The sequence below is a fragment of the Poecilia reticulata genome, chromosome 9, assembly GCF_904066995.2.
Source record: "Poecilia reticulata chromosome 9, P_reticulata-male-v2, whole genome shotgun sequence".
Taxonomy (NCBI): Eukaryota; Metazoa; Chordata; class Actinopteri; order Cyprinodontiformes; family Poeciliidae; genus Poecilia; species Poecilia reticulata.
In genome coordinates, this window is record NC_088838.1 from 3,488,491 (window position 1) to 3,516,099 (window position 27,609).

Genomic DNA, 27,609 nt, shown 5'->3' on the forward strand with positions numbered 1-27,609 from the left:
AAACACGGTCAGCATCTTCAGAGTGTGGTTGTAGTGGAACTCATTGCCCTCGTGCATCCCATAGTTCACATAGCGGCTGATGTGGCCCCTGGCCCTCACCAAGCAAGAAAAACAGCACATAACTGAAACGTGTTTGATTTCACCTGATACATAAGAATGAACATTTAATACTTTAAACACAACAATCCTATCAGAATCCCACAGCACTGTCAAAATTCTGCAAAAATCTGATAAATCACATCAAGATCAACATATAACTGAATAAAATATGCATCTTAATAAGCTGCATTCATTTTAGCAAATAGATCTACACAATATTGTTTGCATGAGGGCAGATATCCTTTCTTTTGTGTGTTAGGGGTCCCCCTAGTGGTGAATATCCCATCAACAGGTGGAAATGATCACTAACTCAGGAGACGCAGCTATTGGCTCTGATCAGTGTTTCAGATTTTTAAAATTATAAATAAATGTCAAGCAATGAACTAAGAGCTAAATTAGGTTTTTCTGATTAGACTCAAAAAATAAAATAATGTAGCTCAGCATTTATGACATGTAGGATGTTATCTTGAGTCACATTCACCTTTGATGCATTCTGCTTTTCACACCCGTTCAATAAATTTGAATATTATTGAAAAGCCCATTTATTTTAAACTTTATTACTAAATGAAACACAATATATAGATCAACTACCCAGACGGATGTTCATAAAAGCCTTTATTTCTGTTACTTTTGATTTTCTACTTACAGCTAATAAAAACATGACATTTAAAATTAGATTATTACATCAAACCACTAATTTGTTTGGAAGTGTGAGCTTAATGAAAAGTAAGTTTAATGCCTGCTTAAAAGTTATTATTTTCAAAAGGTGATTTTAATCTGACCAGACCCTTCAGGACATATATTCTGATTTATTGAATATGACTCTGTGCCCTTTCTACTCCAACTTCAGTCATCAACATTCACAAGAAGTATTCAAAAATATTCTGAATTTGTAACTTAATGACAGTTTTTATTAACCAGACCATTCCCTTCTTTCTGTCTTAAAAAAATTATCTAGATGGGGTTTTTTTTTCCATCCAAGCCTGAGAGAGTCAGAAATTGGCAGTAGCTTTATTGTACCATGCAAACTTATGAAAACTTGTCAAATTTTGTGAAATTACAGTATGGGAAGCAATAAAACATGAGTTGTTAAAGGAATGTCAACACCAGGTGAGGTAGAGAAGAAGAAAGCATGCTAACACACACAGACAGAGAGAGAAGGCCTGCTGGAGGCTTCATGCCGGTGAGGCGGTCCAGTGTTCCTGCAGGCTGACTGCATCGTGACTGTAGGAAAGTAATTAGTGGAAAGGTGACAGGCATTCTGGGCGTTCAGCTCAACATGGCTGCCTTTGTCACATGTTGTACCAGCATGACTCCAAACAAAGCGTCAACACTTTGCTATCCAAATGTACAAGTAATCTGGAAGTAATATATAATGTGGTAAGAATCCAGGGGCTTTATACACCAAATGGGATGACTGGGTCACTTTATTAAACATACATAACCTATTGGTTTTAAATAAAAACTGATTTAGACATTTCATCTCAACACCTTCTACTTCAGTTCAACTCACTGAGTCCAAGTAGTTCAAACTTCCAGTCTTGTGTTCCACGAATCTTCAGTTGCATTCAGCGCCCCCTGCTGGCCACATCATCCGTATTACACTTGATCCGTAATGACGGTTATTCATTAGCATTTTGAGTTGATAATGAACTCAAAATGTGTAAATGTTTTGGCTAGTTAACATTCCCATAAACAGAATATAGTTATGCAAGACTGGCACCATGTAAAATTTGGGATTAGAGTTTCCTGATTGAGGATGTCGACTTTTTCCAACGTTTGAATCATCATTACTTCATAGTAACTTCTTAGTGATATGAAAGCAAAAATATCATTTGAATAAACAAGCAACTTTTGGGTGGAGCATGTTAAGATCATTTTAGTGAGATATTCAAGAAAACAAAACGTTTTTTAAACAGATTTTATTTTTTATCAATAACAAACAGCCTTTAAGCTTTGACAGCAAATTTGCGCATGGAGTAGAGGAGGTCTTTCCTCTGCTGTTTCTTTGTGCGCAGACTCTCTTCGTGCTTGTTGAGCTGGCGGCGCATTGCCCTGGTCTTCTTGGGTCTCAGATCCAGGGGCTTGTACTTCTTGCCCTGAAACAACAATGTTGGGGTCAGGAGAGTTGGTCATGCAGCCTGCTGAACGGTTCATCTGACACTGAACTTGTTTAGAAATATTTTAATAAAGTGTAAGAAAAACAAAAATAAACAAGCTGTGCATTCCACAGCAAGCACAAACGCTCCATTCCCATGCTAATCACAGCCATTTTGAATTAGATGGTCAACAATGTTCTGATGCAGCAGCAACAATAACCGGATATCAGAGCAGCCATTCTAACCAGGGTTTAGTAACAGTCTTCTCAAGTCTCAGTCTTTTGGTAAGCAGTTGTTGACAATCAGCGAAACATCAGCTCAACAAATATCATCTCAGACTAGAGAAACTGAAAATCCCAAGCCGACGGCTCTCTGTGTGTGTGTGTGTGTTCAGTGAGCAGAGACTGAGGATGTGGCTCTCACCTTGTAGAACTTCCTCAGGTTCTCCTTCTGTGTCTGGTTGATGACGGTCAGGACTCGGGCGATGGATTTGCGAACGACACGGCTGTGAAACAACAGAGTCAGACAGCTGATCAATCCACTGATGAACACAAGAGCTCAGAGATTTACACCCTGAAGCCTGACTGGATGAAAACATCTTCCTAATGAGTTGGTTCCATCTCCTCCATGCCGCTGGGTGCTTCCTCCTCTGAACATGTTCTGACCAGCTTGACATTTTATTTTTAATCTGGGTTTGAGGATGTTTAAGTTAACTGCTTCAATGAGAAAGGGAATTTGTAAAAAGTTAAAAGAGTTTTGCTTTCATCTAGTGAGCATCTCTAGATACTAATCTCTGATTCTAGCAGAATAGTTCTGGCAGAAACTACAACAAGCAGTGAAATGTTTCCAGCTTTCACCCAAAGATGCAGGAAATGCAGAGGCATCCTAAGATTGAACAAGAAGTTGGTCTGGAGCAAAATATTGCAAATACATAGTTAAGATCTCAAATGACTTGTTTGCTGCTGTAGTTCAACTTTCAAGACAAAAAAGTTCTTCAGCCAGCTGCAGGAGAACCTCACATTTGACAGACCGGACAGCAGGAGGCGCTGCAATGACTGGGGGAGAGAACAGGAGGGTTTGGTGTGTGAGGAGGTCAACACCGCCTGGAACAGAAGCATACACCTCTACCCTCCATCAGAGTCTCAGCTGGGATCCACTGAGCTCATTTAGTCACTTTAACAACTGATTTCATCTATAGACACTCCAGCTTGTCCCAATCAAACTTTTCACTAACCCCTCAGTGCTGCCCATAAGAAACTAGCTGAGCTCAGGTCCAGTGGGCTGCAGATGAGAACCAATACAGAAAGACAACATTTAAATCGTTCACAATTTCCAGAGACAGGTTAATGTGCCTGCAGTAAATCCAGATTTAGATCTTTATTTTTAATCATTTCTGACAGGAAATGATAGACATAACCCAAGAGATCTCATACAAGGTGCACTACTGTGGAAATAAATCTCTTCACTTGAATATGAACAAAAACGTCATGTCCCAAGATTATGTGGAGATATCAGTAATGGTACAGACTTCATTAACCATTGCAGTAACCAAATGCTTCTCCTGGCTGCTGACAGACTTATTGCACGTCTCCACTGAGCTTCTATAAGGAGCAGAAGAGCTTTTGGATGAAGACCTCTCTGAACTCTACATAGATTCTCTACGAGAAACAAGTCTGAACTCCAAACCATTAAGAGTTTGTTGTCCACCTGGCTGCGCATTTTGGATCACTGTCATGTCAAATCATGACGTTTCTAACAACACCTTGATGTACTCCTTCTGAATGAAAAACAGCTCAACAGCATCATGTTCCCAAAACTAAGCGCAGCCATTCAGGAGATTTACAGTTATGGTGTCGTCCACTTTGGTTGTTTTGTTCTGGACCCCTACCCTACGCAGGTCTGTGACCACCCTGGGCACATTTCGTCCCAAAAATAAAACTCTTAATGAACATTTCTTACAAACTCCACATCTATATAGAGAATATACTTAACTCATATGATACACTTGCCTTTAAAAGCTGGTGAATTACAATTATGTTTGCATCACCCATAAAATTAAGAGTGAAAGCATCTAGAAAATGAACCTTCAGAAAGATCTTCCTGCCCTAACACCAGTGTTTTAAATCTTAATATGGACACATTTCTCACAACTAGCTGCGGAGAAGAGGAAACAGTTTGTCTGTGTAGATGTGGATCAACAGAAGCAGCACCAGCGGGCTCACACTCACATCTTGGAGAGCTTGGAAGCGGCTCCGCCGGTCACTTTGGCCACCCGGAGCTGGGACAACTCGTTCTTCAGGTCATCCAGCTGTTTGAGCAGCTCCTCCTTCTTCTTGCCCCGCAAATCTCTTGCCTTGATCTTGGCCTAAAGCCGGACAGAGAAAAGACGTGTTAGAGAACGCTGCTAATTCTACACACAGGCCATCTGCAGACCTCCTACTCCTCTACAGCCAGAGCTTCCACCGTTAAACTATCCATTAAATAATATACAGTTCTATCGGCAAACCTACTGTATTTAATTTTAAGTAATTGTACCAATAAATGTTCTATTTAAAAAAAAAACACTACACGAGTCATCGCTAGTCCCATCATGTTTCTCAAGCTAGCTGTTAGCTTCTAAGTGGAATAGCACCGCTCGGTAGGAGCGCTTCATAATTAACCATTTCTTCCAAAACTTTAGTAACCGAATCTTCAATACATATACCGAGAGGTACATAAGAACCTTATATACCACTACAGCTTGGATACTTCTGGTTAAACAGTCTGCTAAACGTAAAAAAATAAAATTTTATCCCGCAGAGTCAGCTCCTCACCATGTTCGTCGTCGCTGCCCTGTTGGAAAGGCCGGACACACCGCGTGCTCAGAAAAAGTAGCTTCCGGAAAAAAGTGAATCAAGACTTTAATCCGAAATGTTTGAACAGCGCCCCTGACGGACGGAGTGTTTACAGCAAGGACTCAACCACCATGACGCGCGCAAAGAAACTTTTTTTTTACATTTTCAAGGAAATGTAAATTAAAATATATATTTTTAGACGAGTTTCGTGTTCTTTGTCACAATTTCTCTACAAAAGTAAATTAAATCGCCCCCCCACACACACATAACTTTGTCTTTAATAAATAACTGGAATCGGTTGTGTTAACCACATGAATGTGTGGTGTACTTTCTTTCTACAGTGACTATAATCTGGTAAAATCTTTGTAAATTGACACTGAATTGGTTTCATGACCTTTCTGGGTTTATTTGTAATTGTCATTGGAAAGCAATCAACTGTACTCAAGGCAGTCATTAAATCATAGAAAAGCTAGACACAAAGTTGTAGTGATGGAAGAATAGTGTGAAAGACATAACACAGCTTAACTGATAAGATTACAAAGTGCTCTCACTGCAAATTTTTTTGAAGATGGTTCATCCCACCCAAACAAACAGAATGACTACAGTTGCCTACCAATCATTAGTAAAACAGGACACCAACAAAACTGCATTCAAAACTGTTTTCCAGCACGGCAGAATATAAAAGAGAAACCATACAAGCAACTTTAAATTCCAGAGTAATAATTAGGGGTGCACAGATTGCAGTTTTCTGGCTGTTCGCCAATCTTTAAGATGCCTGACCTGCCGATTCCGAATTTAGGAGAAAGCAGTCCTTTTGTCTGAAATGTTTCTAAACAGAAGAGGACAGTGGCTGATGGGGACTCGGTCAATGATTGGCCAGATCAGTGTTTGAGTACATACATATGAAGATGTGTATTGGGGTATAATATTGGGGCATCTCGGATCCCCCAATATTAAGGACATCAGGGTCAGTTTATCAGCTGGCTGATTTATTGGCGCACCCCTAATTATAAAATCTGAAAGTTCATTCATCAAATTGAGAACTGAGGGAAAACATGAGGCAGGGAGACTGATTGACAGGTGGCAGAACAGATACATCAAGCCCTGGACAATGCTAATGATAAACACTGTAAACTCATTAAATTATTTACACCCATTGATTTAGAAAAATCTCAATGCATACAGTATGTACATATCTCTATACATAAATAGACATGTTGGAATGTAAATTAATTTACAGGAAAGGCAGGTACAGATCATATACATAGCATCCCTCTATTCTTTTTTTTTTCTTTTCCAGTTGTTCCTATTGAGCAGATTCAAGTTTTAGACTTAGACTTAATTTATTGAATTTATTTTATTGTTAGCACTGGAGCTAAAACCAGTAGACCAGCATTAGAAGTTAGAGAGACATCTGACCGGCTCTCCAGTTGGGGCCACTGTTACTGTATATGATGCCCGATGAGCTGGAACAAAAGCATAAAGAGCAAGCTTTTTTTAATGACAGTCACACTACGATTAAAACAGTTTAATTTAAGGCTTTTCTGTTTTTAGCTCACCACACAGTGGCTGGTAAAATGTTACCTTTAAGTACCAAAAACTAGTACAAGTCAATTTCACCCAGTAAAATTATTTGATTAAAAGTCATTTTAGAAAACACAGCAGTCAAAATTTAGAATCATCCACAGAATGTTTTGAAGTAAAACTGACTCAGTCTGAGGAGATGTTTGTTTTAAGTAAAGACAGTCTGGATCCAGAGACACCAGTGTCAATAATTATGTCCATTTTACTTATTAGAGCTGAAGCCAATGCAGGTTTAGTATTTTGTACAGACCAACATTGATAAAAGCATTCTGGATTTAAAACATGAGAAGCACTGAACAACATGCCAACACTGTCTAGTGAGGACAGCGTTGTTGTGGTAACAATTTTTCGAACAGAACAAACGTAAGATGTGAGGCGGTAATCAGTCTGCCCATCTCTTACAGCATCACAGAGGAGAAAACATTCAATTTGTGTCAAATGTCAGAGGTAAATTGAGATACCTGCAGCAGATACTAAGGAGACTGTCAGTTCCCTTTAAAAATCAATTACCAAATGCAACGTGGTTGTGTCTTGATGATACTGTGTAGATCCTTTTTTGCCAGGAACACACAGACAACAACTGGTAACAGAGCAGGCGTAAAGCTGTAGGAGGCGGTTTAAAGGTCAATAACAGGAGCCACAACTCAAAGAGGTCCTCTTCCTGGCTAATCTGGTACTTTATTTCCTTCAGTATCACCAGTGCAGTTCACTTCAATGCTCATCAGCTCCAGTGAGTGGAAGAGCCTGAGATGGAAGGCCGGATGATTCCTTTTGGAGAAGGTTTGGATCCAAACCAGGACATCTAGAAAGGAGAGGAGACACAACTGGCATTATTGTTAACCTGCAGAAAGAAAACTCCAAAATGTTCATACAACAGGAAGTTGTTCTGCTCTTAAGGACTAAATCTAAAGATAGACTTAGCTATTCAGATTGGCTTTTGGTTAATTTTGTTAATTGATTTTAGATTATTTTATTATTGATGTGTTTCCTTTTTTGTAAAGCACTTTGTGATTTTTATGTCTGTGAAATGTGCTATATAAATAAAGTTTACTTAAGTCAAATTCACTATTGGTGAATCTCGATGAGACACACTACAGACTGTAGTAAAACTGTCCTCTACAACATTTCACTGTGTAATGCAGCTTGTCTAACAAGGAAACCTCAGCAGGTTCTTCCTTACCAATGATGTCAATGTGTGATTAACAACCCACCACAAGGACTTGAGATATGCATTTAGGATCTCTGTGTGAAACTGTGCTAATAACTTTATATTAAATATTACTGAAAATGATAAGTGGCCAGTAGCCCTTATAGTGATTTATCTAATTCAGAAGATGCCAAGGTATACATATTTACCTCCCTATACAAACATCAATATGCATTTTTGTAGTTTTCTGTGTTAAAACAACAAAATGTCCATAATTTGTAAATAAAACAAAAATAACATGCTGGTCAGAGCCTGAAAAACATGCATTTCCATTCACATCACAACTATGCACTATTGTATAAAATTCCACTAAAATTAATCAATGTCTGTGTCTGTAACAAGACTAAATGTACTTTCAAATATATTAAAGAGCGGTAGAGCCACAATCCTCCAGCTAAAGCACTGGAAATGCTTCCAGTTATTCAGAAACAGCTTAATTTAAGCAGGAACTCAGTAAAATATATGACCACAATTACATTTGTCACCAAAAACTAAAGTGCACCTTAAAACACATGAAAGTTAAAAACAGCCCCAACCTTGTACTCCAGAGTTTGCTTCAGCATGTCCTCTTCCTCCCGAGTGAAGTTGAGCAGCACAGACACAGCTCTGATCAGCTGGTATGCCTAACAGAGGAGTCACCACTAGTTTAGTGCGTGCTGGTCGGATCGACCTGGAAGAATCTAAGTGCTGATGACTCACCTCCGCCTCCCTCGAGGACATGAACTTGAGGACGACGTGCTTGAGATACTCAAAGTTGATTTCCCGTGAGTCGTTGAGGTCAGCGGTGTTGGTCACGGTGGTGTTGGAAGTGGGCGGGCTCGGGGCAGCTGACAGCGGTGGATCCAAATTAACACGCTCCTGTTTTTCTGCTCGGCTTTCCAAACACTTCTCCTTCCCTTCAGCTTCAGGCTCAGGCTTTAATTTCTTGAGCAAAAACAGAAACAGGGATTTTAAAACAGTCCAGAAAATAATCAGTAGCCTGTTTAACCTATTTTTTTTTTGTATGCACACATGTGCTTTCAGATAGATGCTGCAGGTATTACCAGTTCTTTCTGTAGTGTCCTCTTTAACTCTGCCAGCCTCTGCTGCAGCTGCTTGATGGTCTGAAAACAACATGTGTGTTTTGTGATGAGAGGCAGCAGTGTGTGTTTAAATGCATATTAAAAGGTATGCCATCCAACAAGACTGTAGAGTAGATAAGATGTCTGACCCGGTTCTTATCGCTGAGCTGCTGCTCCAGCTCTCTGTTGACCCGGTGGATGTGATCCAGGTCATCCACGGTGACACAGCCATTCTGGTCCTCCTCACACACCTCTGGACTCTGAAGCTGCTCTGTTAGCGTTTCCACTTCCACCTCCAGGTACGAGATCTGAACGACACACGCCAAGCAGCACTGTCATTTCATGCTTCACATCATAACCATCCGATTCAACCTCTAATAAATATGTATGTATAATAAGGCATATGGAAAGCAAAGACTGACAAATTATAATAACATGCAAAAATTATTTAAATGTGTCATTAATTTATTAAAATGGAAATACAGACAGAACAGATTAAATATAAAATTAATTATATGTGCCTTGATGAAATATATTGATTTTTGTATTGTAAAAACTAGATTTATTGTAAAAAATCTGTCATGACTTAAATTATTTCTTGTTCCTGTGCTGAAGCACACATTAATTCAAACCATTAACTTCAGCCATTAAACTCGATGGCTGAAGTTAATGGGTGGGATTAGGACATCTTTTCTAGAGATCGGCCTGACTGGCTGCTTCAAGACAAGTTGTTATAACTTCAAATAATTGATTTGAATAATGAGTTATTTCTGAACTTTTCAGGGAAAATGTTTTGATTTGATGCTTGAAGCAGCCAATCAGATGTCAGGGTCTCTACTGAAGCCCACTGGGTTTGACGGCTGAAGTTGACAGTTTAAATTAAATCAGTATATACTTTGGCAGAGGAATATGAAAAAAAATAAATTAAATCTAGTTTTCAAAATGAAATAAATTAAATTTGAGGCACATATTAAGGAATTCTACATAAAAATAATATTTCTGTATTTTTTTTCCAATTTTAAAAAAATGAATGAGAATTAAATAATTATTTTGTAACTAATTATTTTGTGAAGAGTAATTTGGGACTCTTCATTCTCCATACAGCTAGCCTGTGTTCCATGCTGAAAGCTTGTTAGGTGAGCTGACCCGTGCCTGGCAGCTGTCCAGCTGCTGTGTCTGGCTCTGCAGTGCCCCCTGCAGGCTCGTCAGCTGGGAGGTTTTGTCCAGCTCTGCCTGTTGTAGCTGGGCGTGCAGCCGCTCCGTCTCCTCCTGCAGCTGAGCCAAAGAGTCCTGCCGACTCTGCAGCTCTGCAGGACACACACACACACACGCATACAAGGATACAGAGGTTAAACCTTAGAGCCACTTCTCAATTGTCTAAAGTAGTCTTATAGAAAAAGCTTCTATGACAGCAGGATCTTTCAGAACACACATAATAAGTCAAAGTAACAAAAATCGCAAATATATAAACCAAAAACAGAAACTACTATCTGCTTTGAAGGACTAACGGTGTGTGTGTGTGTGTGTGTGTGTGTGTGCGTGTACCATTCTGAAGTGTCTGGACATCCTCATCTCTCAGTCGCAATTTCTTAGCAGCAGTAGATAACTCCTGTTGAGAGTTCTGTAGGCCCACAGTCAGCTCACCAACCTGACATCAAGCAAAAGCAGATGACTGTCACTCCACACTGATCAATATTTCAATATTTAATGCCTTGAAATTGAAATCTGTCTCTTTAAGAAGCTCTCACTGTTTCTGAAACTCCGACTTCAGGAAGTCACGATGACATCAACACTAACAACATTTTCACCAGCATTACTCTGAGAAGTAGCTCGTATAATGAGATGAGATGATGAACAGTTTCAGCAGGTGTTTGCTAATTGCTGCTGGCTAGTCTGAAGGAGCTGAACGGGGGAGTCCTTGTAGCCGTGGCTAAATCCACCCAGGTGTTTTGAACAACTGAATGGTTGTTCAGGATATTAAAGGATGGATTACCACCTTACCAGGTGGATTTCTCAAACATAAATGAAAGTATCAAAGCAACACTACAGGTGTGTTTTTGTAGAGGGGATGATATCATAGCATGACGTAAAGCTTAAAAAAGTCAATTTTACATGATACTGCCGTGTAGTTTCTACACCCAAACAGACCTGTGTCTGCAGCTCCTGCTTCTGTCGTCTAGTTTCTTCCAGAGATTTGGCGATTTCTGTGCTCACCGTCAGCCGGCTGCTCAGCTCCACCTGAGGAAACAAACAGCACACATTTACTCTGTTTCCCCAGAAAAGAACAGCGTAGTGAAAAAACTCAAATCAAATACTCAACAAAAGCTCTGCCATTAGACAGGTCTAATGTGGACAGATTTGCCTGTTTCATAAAAGCTTTGCATCAACTTGAAAAAGTGTTGATTGAACTGAGGAAGGTAATTCTACATGTTCAGAGTAAACATAAATGGTTCTGGAAATATTAGATATTTTTACCCACAATACTATAAAAAGTTAAACTCATTGAGACAAAACAGTTCTTAGCATAAAAGTCACAAGTTTGCTGTGTCAGCACCACAGTTGATTGTCTCCAAGTTTTACACATTTTTATTATTAGTTTGAACAAAGTAAATAAGCATTTTTTAATCAAGACGTTGTAGTTTATACCTTACAGTTCTCCAGCTCTTCTGCTTGCTGCTTTAACATGGTGTTAGCCTCAACTGCCCGTTTATCCAGATCAGCCTGCCAGACAGAAAACAGGCTGTGTGACACCATGGAGGTATTGTCACCTCCATGGTGTGACAACACACAACAAATACATTTTTATTTTTATATTTTTGTTTAGCAATTATAGACCTATTAATAGACACTGATCTCTCTACAAATAATTGCTGCTGTATCTAACTTGCAGTGTTTCCATTGTCCATGTAATTGCACAATTTGACATTTTGAAAATAAATTTGCAAAATGGAAAAAAGTCAAATATAAAAAAGTTGTTTGTTAAAACGTTTTAGTGTTTGCTAGGATGAGATGATTTTTTAAAATTGATTTATTTAGCAAAACTGCAATGGAAACACTTTTCACATCACACGGGTCACATGATCAACGTGGATGTTGCTGCTGATGCAAACCACAAAGATGACAACAGGAAGCAGTTGGAGGACGATGACGCAGCACGTTTTTTAATGACTTATCACATAAATAAACTTATTCACGTGTGATGCGTTTCTTATTGAATGGAAACACAGCAAGTGCAAAATTGTGGTTTGTTTGGTATTAGCAGAATATCGGCAAAGTTTTACACACATTTGTAATGGAAACGCTGCTACCGTTTTCACGTAAACAAAGAGAGAAGCACAACCATACCACCCTGTCCAGGACAGACTGTTTGTCTGTCTGCAGAGAGGAGATGTTCTCCTCCAGCCGGCTGGCCCTCTCCTCACTCTGCTGCTCCAACAAACACAACTGCTGCTCCAGAAAGGCCTTCTCAGCACTCCACTCCCCCTGCTGGAAGAAAACTGGCCTTAATGTACTTTAAAAAAAAGTACATTTTAACCAAACCTATAATGACACCATTTCCGAAAGCAAAGAAGTTCAAATGCACTTTTGGAAGATACTGATCATCTAAAAAATAGATTTCTGTTACTGTACTGACAATGCACCTTTCCTAGTAAAACAAGGTCCTCAGCAGAAGTTACTGTATACATACCTAACGTGAAGTAGGTTACCTTAAAACTAATAGAACATCAAGACTTTTAATGTTAAGCTTCCGTGACACACAGCTATCTGCCTTTGCCCCATACATAATAAAGGGAAAACTGCGAGCTTTGAAGTGAAAGAAGAGGAGGCAGTGTTGTGATGTTTACCAGTTTATCCATGTGTTGCCGTTTCTCTGTGACCTGCTGCTCTGCACTCTTCATCCTCTCTGTGCTCTGCACAACCTGCTGCTCCAGACTGGCAATCTGAAACAAGAACATGTTACAATAAATATGCAACAAATGATTGAGCTGCCTGTGAGGAAAGTCACAAGATGCCTGAACCTAGGTGGAATATAAATTCATCATGGTGATTTATTTAGGGAGTTTTGGTCAACTCCTTATCTGTTGTTTTTTTTTTCAAACATAATATAGCAGATAAAACATGTCCTGGATCAAATGCAATGTTGTTCAATCAACGTGCAGAAGCTTTCCTTCAAAGCACAGCAACAAGTCTGGCTTCAGATCTGCAATGGAAACTAAACTACTGGTCAAAATAAGCCACTCAGCACTCAGTATTGATCAGAGTCCATATTAAGTGGTAAATGAAAATTAGAATTAATATTAGAGGAAAACTACTGATTAAGGAAAGAGGAGAAAAACCAAAGTAGGAAAGGATTACAGAAAGGTAAAGAAGAAGAGCAGAATATATTTCTTGTAAGGGGCTTTGTTTCTTTCATGCTTTTTGGAAACCTACAAAAAGCATGAAAGGTTCAGTTCTCAAGATTAGATGCATCCAGATTAGGAGATGCGTTAGATGTTTTCTTTATGGAGAAAACATCTCCATCTCCATAAAGGACAGAGATGTTTTCAAATCCGTCCTCATTAACATTATTTGAGTTCTAACGTTCCTATTTGCAGCTTGACTGGATTTTGAGGTTTATCAAAAGTATTTTTTTATATATTTTTAAGAAATATTTATTCTAAAATTATTTTAAAGATTTAAGCAAATATAAGTGGCAAAACTTGAATTGGAGCTGAGCTGTCCTCTGTGTGTTGCGGAAAATTCAAGAATCTCAGAGCATATAAACAAGTCCTAAAAGAAAACCATCATGACTATAATCAGACTAACCAGTCATCATAACTAGTCATGCATTTATATTTATACATGATAACTAGTCATCATAATGTAGACCTACTACATATTATAAAGAATACTAAACGATCAGTAATGGTAAATGAGTCCTGTGATCATTACCAGTAGGTGTGAGCGAGTGAAGCAGCTAACCTGAGCATCTGTTCTCTCTCTGTAGGCCTTGGAGGAGTCCTCTTTGTGACGAAGAAGAGTCTGCAGCTCACTGATACTGCCACTCATCTTAGACACCTGAGTTCAGACAGGAGGACACACCCAGAAATCAGGAAGATGGACCTAAAGATGTATTTATTCTGTTCTATTAGGATGCATTCACACCAGCTCTGTTTAGTCCGCTTAGTCATCTGTCCAGAAGGTTCAGTTCTCAAGATCTCAAGTTTTAGCTTCACCTGGTTCAAATCATGTCAAAAAATTCTATTACAAAAGAATTAGCATATTTTGCTAGCTAATTATTAACTGGCAAATCCACAAAATAATCAATAGATCAGACCTACAGTGTACTGATGTGAAGTCAAGCAGAAAGGACTCAGCTTTTCCACATGTTGGTGTTTGAAGGATTTTAGCTACAGATACATCATTTGCTACAAATGATCAATAGTTCATTAAAGGAATACAATATTTGGCGATAAAATGTTTATTTTTATTTTAAAAATAATTGAATTGTTTATTTGTATCTTGGAATGTATCTCTAATATTGTATGAAAACAGCTTAAGTGGCTAAATAAAAAATTTGCAGAATGTGGCTTTTTTTTATTATCAGATTAATTAATTAATCCTCAGAACAATTGCTAGAAAGGTTGATTTCTCAAATAACCTTTAGTTGCAGCAGTAATGCAATGCCTTGGTGTTTGTCTGTTTCAGCCTCTTCATAAAGAGAAACAATGAACCTTCTCAGCTTTTTCAGTCATAGCTGAGATGCAACCAGAGGGACCAACAGATACAAAAACATGTTCCTGTTTTTTGCTGAATAAATTACATGATTCAAATCGTTGTGTTCTACTTGCATCAATTACATCCAGACTTAGAAGTGAAGGAGGGCGTACTTATTGTTAGATGGAGATGTAAAGTGAGCAGATGCATTGCTTCACCTGTGCCTCCAGAGAGCTGACGGTGTCGGCGTGGTTGGTCCTGACAGCCAACAGTTCTGCTCTCGACTCTTCCAGGTTTAGCTCAAGGTCACTTTTCTGGAACAAAAACACAATTATTCTTCTACTTCCCTTCTCATATTTATATTCACAAAATAAACAGACTGTCTAAATCTGACTAAACATCTCTTGCTTTAGGTCAGTTAGTTATTCAGATTATTTCTATTTCCTGAATGCCAGAAAACATTGCGACAATATATTTTTTAGAGACTCTCTTTGTAACTTTCCAGGAATTCAAAAGTTTAAATACATTTTGTTAGTGTCACGTAATAACTTGTCTTTCAAAATGTATATAAACTTTTGAATTCAAGCAAATAATTTGGGTAACTAACTGACCTAAACAACAAGAGACGTTTGGTCAGATATAACTTCAGACAGTGAGAAAGAAATGTGTTCATTTGATGAACTGTATATTATATTATGAAGAGTGTATGCCTGCAATCAAGAAGAATTATTTTTTAAGCTTTGGACAGAGTAATCTGTGAAGGGACTAAAGGAAGCTTGTTGGGAGAAGCCCACCTCCTGAAGGAGCTCCTGCAGATGCTCGTCCTGGCTCAGGTTCCCCTGCAGCCGTCTCTCCAGGGATGAAGCCTTCCTCTGAAGCTCCACCAGCAGCCGCTCCTTCTCCTCCTCTGTCACTGCAGCCTGACCAAACAGTCATGACAAGTTCACACTCTGTAGTTATGAACTTGAAGCCCAATACAAATTGATGAACTTCTGGTTCATGCAAGTCCTGAAATACATGATAACTTAATTGCATGATAAATAAGAAAATAAGAACCATCTTGATGATTTCCATTTGGCCAATTGTTTTTTTTTTTTGTTCCTCTCTCTTTTTCTACCAAAGACTGTATGACAAGATCTTCAGTCTGGCGCACTGGTCTCAACAAGACCTTTTTTGAAGGACTATTTGGTTTAGGCTTCAGTATAGACTGCCATTTTATTTTGGCTGTTTTGGATATTTAAAATGTCTTCCAGTTCCAGTATTTAATGTTTGTTAGGAATGAAAGTTCATTGATCTTTCAGCGGGTGTTCTTGCTTTTCTATGCTATTATCAATACGTTACTTGAAAATGGTCTCAAAATAATATTGTTGTTTACCGCAATAACTTCTGGCACAATTTATCGTCCAGCTTAACGGTTTGATAATGAAAGGCCAAGTCTTGACTTTGGCTAAGAATTATTTCTTCCACCTTTTTTTCCTCACCTTCTGTAGCTGTAATTTCAGGGATTCATTTTCAGCCTGCAAATCGTGGAGGGATTTCTCTAGAGAGGACACCATGTTGTGGGACTGAAAGAAATAAAGATAATGTTATTATGAACCGATCAGAACCTGTTCAGTGCAGACATCGCAGCGTTCTGAACTGACCGTTTGGAAGTCTTCTGAAACTTGCTGGATGACCGCCTGCAGCTTCTGGCATCGTGTTTCTAGTTCACAGATCTTCTTGTCGGCTTCTTCTCGGAGCAGCAGCAGTTCTTCTCTGCACAAGTACAAACAACAGGTTGACGTTCCACAGTCCAACACAACCAGAGTTTTCAGAGAAAATACTGTTCAAAGGGCTCCTGAGACACTAGCTGCCCTATAGAGCCTTTGATTACCATTAAGTGGAACATTGATCAACATCTCATGTGTATAATTTTGATGACATTTGACAAAATGTAATATTGTTTGTTGGCTATGATGTTTTATGATGTAAAGCAGTTTCAACGGCCTTGTTGCTGAAATGTGCTATATAAATAAACCTGACTTTAGGGCTCATCTATAAAAAGTCCTGAACATCAATGCAGAGACATTGAAGTGAATTCTACCACAAGCTAAGTGATTCCTTGGATTCATGGCTGAACATCTCACCGCTCTATTTCCAGCTCTGAGTTGAGTCTGTTGCTGTCTTCATGCTGCTGTTGCAGAGCCTGGAGCTTCTCCCGGGTCTCGGACAGGCCCCGCCTGGCTGACTGAACCTCAGCCTCCTTCTGCTGGAGCTCCCGCTCCCGTTGGCTCAGCATCTCCTCCTTTCTCAGCAACTGATAAAGACAGAAATATATAAATAAAAAAAAAACACCTTAAGAGAGTAAACATGGATGAGAGATGTGTAGCTGAGAACAAATTAAACATTTCCTTTGGGTCCTGCAGTGATATAAAGAGATGCACTAAGTTACAGTGTAGCTCTTTAATTAAGCCCGTAGGTCTGCTCTTCTCTATTCTAACTTCTCTATTTAATTTCAAGCTGTGCTTGGAAAAGAGATGTTGACAACCTTCACATGTACGCACCATGTGCTTAACTTTAGCAAGCTCTTGCTGCTGAAAGCCTTCCAGTTCATCCAGGTCATCCCTTTTCTGGAAGAGTGCTAAGCTTTGTTCCATCATCTCCTCAAGCCGAACTGACAGGGCAGCTTTCTCCTAAACATACAGAATAACTATTTATACCAGAGATCCCACACATTCGCCATTCCATATATGTTGGGTGATAACACACTCCCTGAGACTCCCTGTGGGGTTCTAACAGTTTTCTTATGGTCTGTGTGTTCGGTGATGGCAGTGTAGGTCCAAACTAGCAGTGCAGAGAACATTCTTAAAGGGGCAGTATTATGTGTTTTATCATTTTATAGCTCAATCAAGTATGTTACCTTCCATTGTTAGAAAAATTCTGCATATCAAATATGACCTAAAAGAAATTTGACTTTGTAATTTAACACCTTGAAATTGGGCCTTTGTCTCTTTAAGAAAGACGTGATCTTTCTGAAACTCCAACCTCAGGAAGTCATCACAACATATCTCCTCTATTAACCCTTCAACAACAATTTATATCAGCATTGCTCTGAGAAATAGCTCATATTAGCTCAGAAGATGTGCAGTTCCACCTGGTGTATAGTAATTGCTGCTGGCTAGTCTGAAGGAGCAGAGTGGGAGAGTCATGGGGAAGGGCTGCTGAGGCTCTGAGGAGGAGCTTCGTACTTGATGGTGGAACCAGGTCCTAGCCAGCCGTTTTGCACAGCTGATTGGTTGCCAACAGAGACTACAGGATTTCTCAAACATACATGAAAGAATCACGCAAATACTCCAAGTATATTTGTGATGACGGAATAACATTATAACATGATGTAAAGGTCACACAAGTTGATTTTACATAACACCGCCCCTTTAACAAATCAAATAGATTGTTTAATAATGCTCAGTCCAGCAGCTGAAACGAGCCCCTGCCATTCTGTTTCTCTCTTCAGCTTTTCAAGAATATGTATGGTGTTGACTAGAGCGCCAAGGGTAAAATCAAACTGTTGAGTTTTTGTTCACACCACAGGGAGCACCAGAGTAGACATTTCACTCTGACCAAAGTCAAAATAAAGGGAGTATGTGGTGCCATAGAGCATTAAATCATAAGCTAACAGACTTTAGGATTCTCCAAATTCTCCAGGACATTGGTCTGAAGGGTAAAACATACCAGCAGGTGGCAATACTAAAGGATTCAGAGCCATAATATTTCAGTTTCACTTCCACATAAAATGCAAAGCTTAAACCACAAGAAAATATGATTGCGATAGATATGCGAGATTATACGTTTTGAAATGTCTTTCAATTTTGGTTTGCATCTAAAAACATTAATTCCATCTAAACCAGCGGTTCTCAACGTGGACGGTACCGCCCCCCAGGGGGCGTTCAGAGGCCGGCAGGGGGCGCTGGCGGACATTTTTACAAAAGGGGGGCGCTGGGATGCCTTTGGGGGGCTTTTGGTCAAAGGTAAACTTTACACCTTAAATCCACAACAATGCCAGTTTAGACTTTGAGCAACTTGGTAAAACTGTATTGTGAAACATTAAATCATGCTTGGCTGCAACTGTATCGATGGCAGCTCTTCTTCTATTCAGTGTTTGTAGCTTCATGGCGCAGCTCCGCTCCGCATCAGTTCAGCGTTACACCGGCTGATGACGCTGCTGTGATTCACTTTGTCTGGTATTTATGTAGACTACACATGTTTTGGCAGTTCTGTGATCATGTCAAAGCAGCAATTTATATTAAAAAGTGTTTTATTTCCGTTTGAAAACTGCCCGCTACCATGGAAGGACAACAGAAAATCGCTCTTATAAACATGTAATTACTAAAATCACGACTTTGTATCCCTCTGAAAAATGAACCCATTTAAATAAAGAAATCCCTCCATGGTTGATACCACGATAGAGAGCGTTCATTTTATAGCGTTAACACGGTGCTGCAAGTGGTCCGACATGAAACGGTGTGATAGAACAACGGTACCAGCACTTTTAAATTTCAATAATCAGAATACCGAAATTGTTTCTGTTGCCTTTTCCCCATCGATATGTTTCCCGACCGCCCTGCACCTTAGAAAAAACACAAAAAAAACTCTGCGCACATTGCGCAAAACTCTGAAACAGGACAAGTGGGACATCAAACGTAGCGACGAACTAGATGTGAATTATGGCATAAAAACAGAGAATCCGACGCTGAACAGTGAAAAAAAATCAACACATGATGTGAAACACATGACGATTAGGCGGCGCAGCAGGTGATGAGTGAAAATTACTGGTGGTCAATAAACGATCATATAAATCTAGCAACAGGAAAGAAACCAAAGTGGACATAGCAATAAACCGACAGAGGATAATATTAATCAAATGAAACTAAATGGAAATGAATGAAGAACAAAATGCAAGAATAAACTAAGAAACTAAAGTAAATACGGAGGAATAAACTGGTATGGCAAGACCTTTCGAGCAATAATTAATACAGAGGACTGTATGGCAAGAATAAACAGACACTATTTCCAGATAAAAGGTAAAATAATATTGTTGAAATGTCATGGGCAGGAGCGCAACTACACATTATTCAGGTGGATGCGAAATCATAAATCGGCGCCCACCACGGAGCGTAGAAACATACCTCGCCTCCCCCCCAACCCCCCTCCTCCTCCAGACGCCGATACGTTTAGGGCAAAACTCGCTACATTTACCCCGTTATGTGCGCTGGGTGAAGGAGCGTAAGGCGCGCTGAAGTGTACGGGAAAACATAATCGGTGCGCCGATTCAAAACATCTACGATAGTAACATTAATAATAAAATAATTGTCAGTGCAAAGTAGCCTACAAATCTTTTGGTGGGGGGGCGGTGAGGGACCTGGATAAAGGCTGGGGGGCGCTGGCCCGAAAAAGGTTGAGAAACACTGATCTAAACAGACAATAATACAAGCACGGTAGCGGGTTGATAAATAAATTCATTCTAACTGTTTAGTTCTTTTAATAGAGCAAATAAAACATATTAATGATGGCCACTTGTTGAAGAGCATTTTAATCATTATGTTTATAATGTTTGGTTTGTTTTAATAAGGTCCAGCAATATTTACCGTCTCTCTCTTTCATCTCTCTATTTTCTTTGCTTGTTTTAATAAGTATGTGATTGTTATTAGTTAGTGGATAATTTTCAATTCTGTCATTTTCAGATTCATGACTATAATGACATAGATCTTATCATCTCACCTGAAACCCAACCATCCCCAACTACAGTAGAGCGACGATAGACAGGCTTCTGTTGAAATATCACGTAAAAGGAGTACCAGTTCTAAATATTACATTTTATTTTATTTATGCTTTATTAAAAAAAAAAAAAAAAGCGTCAAAAATAGTTTACACCCTTTTCAGTGAAAATGTTCAATTCAATGAAAAAAAAAATCTATACTTTCATTAGAGCAATCTTGTAACTTCTTATAACTGCTGATTGGACTTTTGCATCTTTCCTCAAGTATTTAAGTGATTTACTCCTTGCCATCATCCCAAGTTTTAACTCCCTTCTGAGATTCTCTTCCAGGTTCAATCAGGACTGGCTGGGCCATTTTAAAATATAACTGTAATTCCAGACAAAAGAAAAACAGTAATATTAAAAGATTACTTTAAGCCTAAATCTGCCAGCGGTATGAATAATTTTGGGCTTGACAGTATGTAATGGTGCTACCCACAAAAGACGAAGTTAAAAAAATTAATCAAACAAAACAGCTTAGCTTTACACCGCTTTACGATGAAAAGGTAGAGAACATAGCATGTATGTTAACACCCCACCAACATGATTCCACTGCACAGTTCAGTGCCAAGAAAACTTTCAGGGAAACCAAACTATATAAAAACCTCCAAAAAACCACATTAGAGACAGTTTGAGGTACTTGCTTTTTCTACATCATCCATCTTCTCCATCCACTCCTGCAGGAAAAGGGAGAAAGAAATAAGCAAACAAGCTAAACTCACAAACTAACAGTTGCTGTGAGATTTGAGAGACGCAAAGGGGTTTACCTGATCCTTTTTTTCCAGAGCTAAAGCCATTCCCTCAGCCATTTTGGCCCTGCTGCTCTGATGACACTCATTCTGCTCTTGGAGTTTCTTAATGGATGCTGTGCAGTGACAGTGACAGCAGGAAATAAAGGAAGAAACCATACAGAGGTTCATATGTAAATGATACAGCCAATAAATCAAAAAGTGGCTTTGTTAGTAGCTGTGAAGGGAGATTAGGTGAATCTTCCTGGAAGCAAAAATGAAAACAAGAAAAAACAAGCAAAGAGGAGTGATGCATGGTGACAGAGAAAAAGGGCAGAAAGGCTATTGTTAAAGAATATGTGCAGGGTAAACAAACCCACCCTGGTTTGACCTAAACTAATCCCCTAAGATCCCCGCAAACCCCCCACCACACAGGGGAGTCCACACATTGACCTAATGGTCAGATTGAAGGATTGTGGTATTAAACCTAAGCAGATTCATTTGTAAGCAGTTCTACAAAAAGATAGAGGCTTTTTTGCTGGTCTAACACTCAAGAGCCAGAAGTTATCAAGAGTTCCTGACAGTATTAAAACACTCTACACCTTTAAGAAAATATCACAGGAGAACCTTAACATCTTTAATTCTTTCACTTCTCAACAAAAGTCTTTATTCACTCATTTTTAAAACAAAGACAATATTAATTTTCATTTCATTTATACAGCAGATATTGGGGAATAATGACATCTCAAACCAAACACACCTTGTGGTTATAACATGACAAGAGGTGATGAAGGGCATAAATACTTATGCAACTAGCTAAACAGAAAATAACCCCCTAAAGACTAAAAGGGAGGCAGGTGACATTATTTGAAAGACCTAGAACTGAGAAGCCCTGAGGTTTGAAAGGTCAAAAAGATGAGCTGGAAGTAATTTAAGGTATTGGAAGAATTTGTTTAGAAGTTTCACCGCTGGCAACAAAGTCAACAGACCAGAAACCACCTGGGCTGACCTCTACTATTTACACATGGGTCATAGGTGTGGCTGCACTCACTGTCCTCTGCAGAAGGCTGACTACTATTCCCTCAATAAAGGAGGAAACAAAAATCTCTGAACAAATACAACAAGAAACTGAGGGTGGATTTTTAGATTGAAAGAAAAAGCAGCAGCCAAGTGTCCACAAAGCAAAGATTTAAAACTAATCCATGTTGATGTGCTTGGTGATGCTGAGGAAAGTGGAAAGATAAGCAAGAGAGAGAAAGCTGTTTGAGAGGAGGGGTACGTACAATCCTGATGCTTTTCTAAAGCAATTTCAAGCTTCTCCTTGGTCTTCTGCATAATTCGTAGCTGCTCAGCGTAGTCTAGTGTCGAGAAGTAGAGTTTTGGGATGGGGTATCGACAACACACAGACACACACACACAAAACAGAGGCACAGACCAGGTAAGAGACAGGCAGGGGAGGATATGAACAAAAGGACAGGGAGAAAACAAAAGGGAAAATATGATTGAGAAACAATGGAAGGTAAAGTTTCTAATGATTTTCACATCTGAGAAAACCATACGGGTTTAAAGGCTTCATGAGAATGTATGACCTTTAACCTTTTCTATGGGTGAACATCATTACAGCAACTAAAGGGAAGAAAAGGAGAGTGTAGGGCTAGAAAATAAAAACAGCAACTTTTCACAATGAATAAAGAGTACACACACAATTAAACAACCACAGACATGTTCACTGATCCCAACCTGATCTCAGCTGGAAAAACTCAACTGAATAAGTGAAACTTACACCGGCTGGAGGCTCGTTAGATTCCAGTCAAAATCAGCTGATCTGCCTTCAGTTATGAAACACGCAACCAAAATCTAAATGTAAAATAACTTAGACTTCACAAAATTACCTTTGGTACAATAATATCATACAGTTAGCTAAGGCTACCACTTTACAAAGGGATTTCTCCTGAATAGAGAAGAAGTCTGTGAAAAATTCACAGAAAACAGAACTGAAAGCAAAGCAATGAGCAGGATTTATAAAAACCACATAATCTTTCTATCAAATACAAAAAAAGGACACATGATGTTTAAAATCCCTCAAATGGTTACCCATGCTTTGTAAGCACCCTGATTGTCAATCTACAAGCCACACAACAAGGTTTCTGGTTCCAAATTAGAGATGGTCAATAATTGATTATTCAGTGACAGGAATCACATGATTTTCAGTGAGATCAGCCCAAAGTAAAAGGTCTGAAATCCACTGATGACAAGAAGTTGGCCATGACCAGTAGCACAGAAGTGTTTAACATGAAATCAGATGAATCACAGAACCTCTGGGAACCATGAATGTTTTCAGCTATTTGGAAATCTGACTTAAGTCAAACACTTGGTGAAAACACATGCTTTATTAATGAATGCTGAAATTGTTTCATTTCTGTAGAGCCAGTTCTACAAAAACAGAGTTCAATAATCAACTAGGGAATTCTGATTGGAACAACTTTGACAAAAATGGGAATATTTGGCTTCCATCATTGAAGTAGTTTTATTTTTTCAATGACCCTTGTGTTTTACTGTTTACCAGCACAAAGTTTTCTGCTTTCTGCAAACATTAAATGACTTTGACCTGTACTGCATCAGACCGAAAACTGCTTGACCTCAGTCCCATGTCCTACCTGACAGCTTGGCCTCCAGCTTCCGGATCTGATCGTTTCTTCTAAGAAGCTGGGCTGACAAGTCGTCCCTGGAGCTGCTGCCATCAGATGCCTACATTCAAACAACAATTAGAAGGCAGACATTTTCAGATAGCTACAATAAAAGTCACAAGTAAAACAAAAAAAGGTAAAATGCAAGGTTTGACTTGAAACCTTGCCACAGCATATGTTTAAACATTTTTCCAAAAACATATTTTTATTTAACATTGCTTAAATATCCTTGACTAGAAACACATCATGTGATGAGTAAATAAAGGCATAAAAACATCACTTCATCCTTTCCTATTTAAGCACTCAGTACTGCTGAACCTTTTGAAGTGTTTAAACCCACAAAAAAAGGATTTTCTCAACACATATCATTCTGTTTGAAACTTTCTCTGTATTAGACGACTGAATTCAAACTGGAATGTTGGATGTTCAAAGGGCAGAAACACATCATCCTGTAATAAATCATATCATGATCAGTCCAAGTGGTGAGCAGTGGTTAGTTACAACCCTTCTTACATCGAGCAGTGAATAGATAAAAGTTTGCAAAGTGGACCATTTTCCTGCTTTTACAATATTTTATCCATCAGAAAGAGATCTGGACTAGGGTTTCAAATAATGATTATTTTAGAAATCAATTAATCTATTGGTTATTCTGACAATCATATATATATATATATATATATATATATATATATATATATATATTGTAGCCTAGAATGCAACAACAGCATTCTATTAGTGAATGCTTGGTCGTTTGCAGCTAGAAATCATCTGTAGCTAAACAAAATCATTCACACCAACATGTGAAAAGCTCAGTCCTTTCTGCTGAACTGAACATCAATACAGTGCCGGGCTAACCGGCTGATTATTTATTAGATTAACCAATTCATGAATGGTTTAATAACGACTCTCCAAAATAAAACATTCAGACTCCTTTGAATTTTCTATGAACATAAATTTCATAGCAAATATTTTGGTACCCGGGGGTGAACAGAAACAAAAACTTAGCTGTTACTTTTTTAACTTCATACTGCTAAAAAACAGAGCAATGATCCATCCATCCATCCATCCATTTTCTTTACATCCTTGTCCCTCAGTGGGGTCGGGAGGGTTGCTGGTGCCTATCTCCAGCTAACGTTCCGGGCGAGAGGCGGGGTCACGCTGGACAGGTCGCCAATCTGTTGCAGGGCAACACAGGACAAACAACCATGCACACACACACACTCACACCTAGGGGCAATTTGGAGAGGCCAATTAACCTGACAGTCATGTTTTTGGACTGTGGGAGGAAACTGGAGTACCTGGAGAAAACCCACCATGCACAGGGAGAACATGCAAACTCCATGCAGAAAGCCCGGGGCCGGGAATCGAACCCAGAAGCTTCTTGCTGCAAGGCAACAGCTCTACCAACTGCTCCACTGTGCAGCCCAGAGTAATGATCATATTAAGATTTTCAACAGACAGTAAGCAGAAATTAATGCTCTTAAAAGTGTAGAAAGGACAACCTGCACAAACTACCTGGGCTGTACCAAAAGTAAAACCAAGACACTGCTACTCACTGAATTATTTAGCTGAGCTCAACCTCTACAGCCTTCCTTTGCTAGTGAGAGATGACGCCATCCTGAGAGTTTAACACGCCTCCATTTGTTTTATAGAGTAAACAGCAGACCAAAACGCAAGACACACAGTAAACAGTAAATCCTACAAATAAAAAACAACTTTTAAGAGTTTTGCAGTTTAAAAAAAAAAGATGATGATCAAATCACTTAAATAAAACATGGATGGCTTATTCTGGTTTGCTTTAAAGACCAGGAACCATAGCTTAAAAATGGTCTGTGCAAGAGACCAGAGTTCCTGAGCATGCACCGATCTGAACAGCTTGGGACACTTTGGAGTACAGAAGAGGATGTCCATTATTACATCACAATATGATACATAAGCTCTACCTGAACTCTGGACATGGCTGACGTTTAGGCAGAGAAACCAAAATAAAATTTAGCTGTCATCATTCAGCAGAAAATCTGATGACCTCTAAACCGTTTAAGTTCATTTTAACTGGTTATTTCTTCTCTTGTGTTTCAGTAAGTATTCTGGCAATGTTATATTACTTACTGCAGTACTTTAGAGCAAAAGAATTATATCATTACTCTCAAATTTGTGAGAGTAAATCAAGAGAAAAATTAAAAAATGTATAAAATCCACTGGAAGCAAAGTCCTGGATCTCTTAAAAGCTTTTATCCAATCTGGGTTGCCGTCAGTGTTAGAGCTGGACCACAACTGTACTGAACCACTGAATCCAGGACACTCAAAAGCATCTTCATGGTTGTCTTTATAATTTTTAGGTGTAAAGAGACTGTTTCTATCATAACAACTGGGATAATCCTAGACACATCTGAGGTGTTGACTAGAGCAGAGGATAACAATCTTGGTCCTCAGGAACACCGCTCTGTACGTTTGAAATGTGTACCTGCCTCAGTACACCTGATCTGAGTCAAACAGTTCAGGTTTCTGCAGAAACTACTGAGAAAACATGGACCTAATTTAAATTTTTCCTGCTTTAGCTGTTCCTTAAAACTGATTTATTTTGCAGATGGTTTTGCACATCATATAATACATTTTAAAAGTCTCCACTTGGTCGTTGGGAAAGGGTAAAAAGCAAGTGATGCAGGATTGGGCTACAGACCAAGATGTGAAGCTTCAAAGTACTTACAAAGTCATCCCCAGAGTCAGCTCCCACTGAGGTGATAGATTCCTTGCTAATGGTGCGGGGGATACGGACACCACTTCTGGGGGCTGTGGCCGCCTCCTCTGCAATCTTCTTCTTCAGCTTGGCGAACATGTTGCTCCCTTTAGCGTCTCGTTATAAGTGCACTTTACAACTCCTGGAGAATTTGTGACCATATGTATGGATGTTAATGCCTGTTGTTCAGAGGGCTCAAGAAAATGGTCCTGTTATTTCTGTTCCCACTTCAAAACAGGCTTGTGGTGTTTTCATTCTGCTACATCTAGAAGAATAAAAAGGACATTTAACATAATGTAGATACCAACAAAAGAAATATAAACTTCAAAACCGGAAGTCAATGAGTTGAGCTTGGCATTAAGAAAATTTGCTCTATGCCTTTAAGGTAATTTTCCACGTAAAACTGGAGATACATTGTTTCCAACAGCTGCACTGTGCACCTACCTTGAGTGCACTGTTCACTTCAGGTAGGTGACAACAACCTGAATACCTCGGTTTGATAGAGCCAACTACAGCAGGCATTTAAATCTTGGGGATACAGCAAGGCGGGGACTCTTTGCAAAAGCTCAGAAAGTTGGGTCTTACATCAGTCGATCAGTTTAGTGTGAACTGTTATGTGTCAGTTCATCAAATCTTATCTTGCTTTCTATAAGTTGCATAGCTAAATGTGTTGCCATGGATGAGCTTCTGTTTATTCTGACTAAATCTGCGTACATCATTTAGATGACACACTGCTGTCTTATGAGGGTTTATCCAATTAGGACCGTACAGGCAAACTGCCACATAATGTTTTGATAGCCTACTAGCTCTGCAGTTTTTAACAATGAGAGTAAATGTTAGCTCTCGCTAGCTTACTGCTTCTCCAGACTCTTACCATAGTAATTCCGACTAAAAGTCCAGTCGTTGCGTTTCCACGTTTTTGATGGGTTTACATATTGTCCTTTTCGATATACACTTAAAAACAACTCCAAGAGAAATAAATAAAACGGTAATAAAAAAAAAAGTCGGTGAAACTGACTCGTCTGACCAGCTAGCTACTGCTGGGGAGCTAGCTACACGTAATCAGCCAAACGCCAGCTGAC

General features: G+C 39.1%; 2 protein-coding genes across 5 annotated transcripts; both read right to left on the minus strand.

Moving 5' to 3' along the window:
- Positions 1 to 697: 697 nt before the first annotated feature.
- On the minus strand, positions 698 to 5,169 carry rpl35 (ribosomal protein L35). The gene is made up of 4 exons (XM_008417361.3): positions 5,012 to 5,169; positions 4,427 to 4,563; positions 2,622 to 2,703; positions 698 to 2,198 (listed from the first exon to the last, which is right to left on the minus strand). Exons 1-4 carry the CDS (start codon positions 5,012 to 5,014, stop codon positions 2,049 to 2,051), a joined length of 372 nt encoding a protein of 123 aa, XP_008415583.1. The 5' UTR covers positions 5,015 to 5,169; the 3' UTR covers positions 698 to 2,048.
- Positions 5,170 to 5,413: 244 nt separating this feature from the next.
- Positions 5,414 to 27,609, minus strand: golga1 (golgin A1). 4 transcript variants are annotated; one of them, XM_008417356.3, is made up of 24 exons: positions 27,402 to 27,609; positions 26,498 to 26,669; positions 23,761 to 23,851; positions 22,387 to 22,461; positions 21,143 to 21,240; positions 21,020 to 21,052; positions 17,125 to 17,253; positions 16,708 to 16,877; positions 16,225 to 16,336; positions 16,063 to 16,146; positions 15,376 to 15,501; positions 14,800 to 14,895; positions 13,847 to 13,942; positions 12,730 to 12,825; positions 12,230 to 12,370; positions 11,531 to 11,605; positions 11,033 to 11,122; positions 10,430 to 10,532; positions 10,031 to 10,191; positions 9,034 to 9,192; positions 8,867 to 8,926; positions 8,523 to 8,747; positions 8,360 to 8,446; positions 5,414 to 7,418 (listed from the first exon to the last, which is right to left on the minus strand). In XM_008417356.3, the coding sequence occupies exons 2-24, from the start codon at positions 26,624 to 26,626 to the stop codon at positions 7,338 to 7,340; spliced, it is 2,517 nt and encodes an 838-aa protein (XP_008415578.1). In that variant the 5' UTR covers positions 26,627 to 26,669; positions 27,402 to 27,609; the 3' UTR covers positions 5,414 to 7,337. The 4 variants fall into 4 exon arrangements, with proteins under 4 accessions (XP_008415578.1, XP_008415577.1, XP_008415580.1 ...); XM_008417355.3 differs by having other exon boundaries at positions 26,498 to 26,792; positions 27,402 to 27,608; XM_008417358.3 differs by lacking the exon at positions 22,387 to 22,461 and having other exon boundaries at positions 26,498 to 26,792.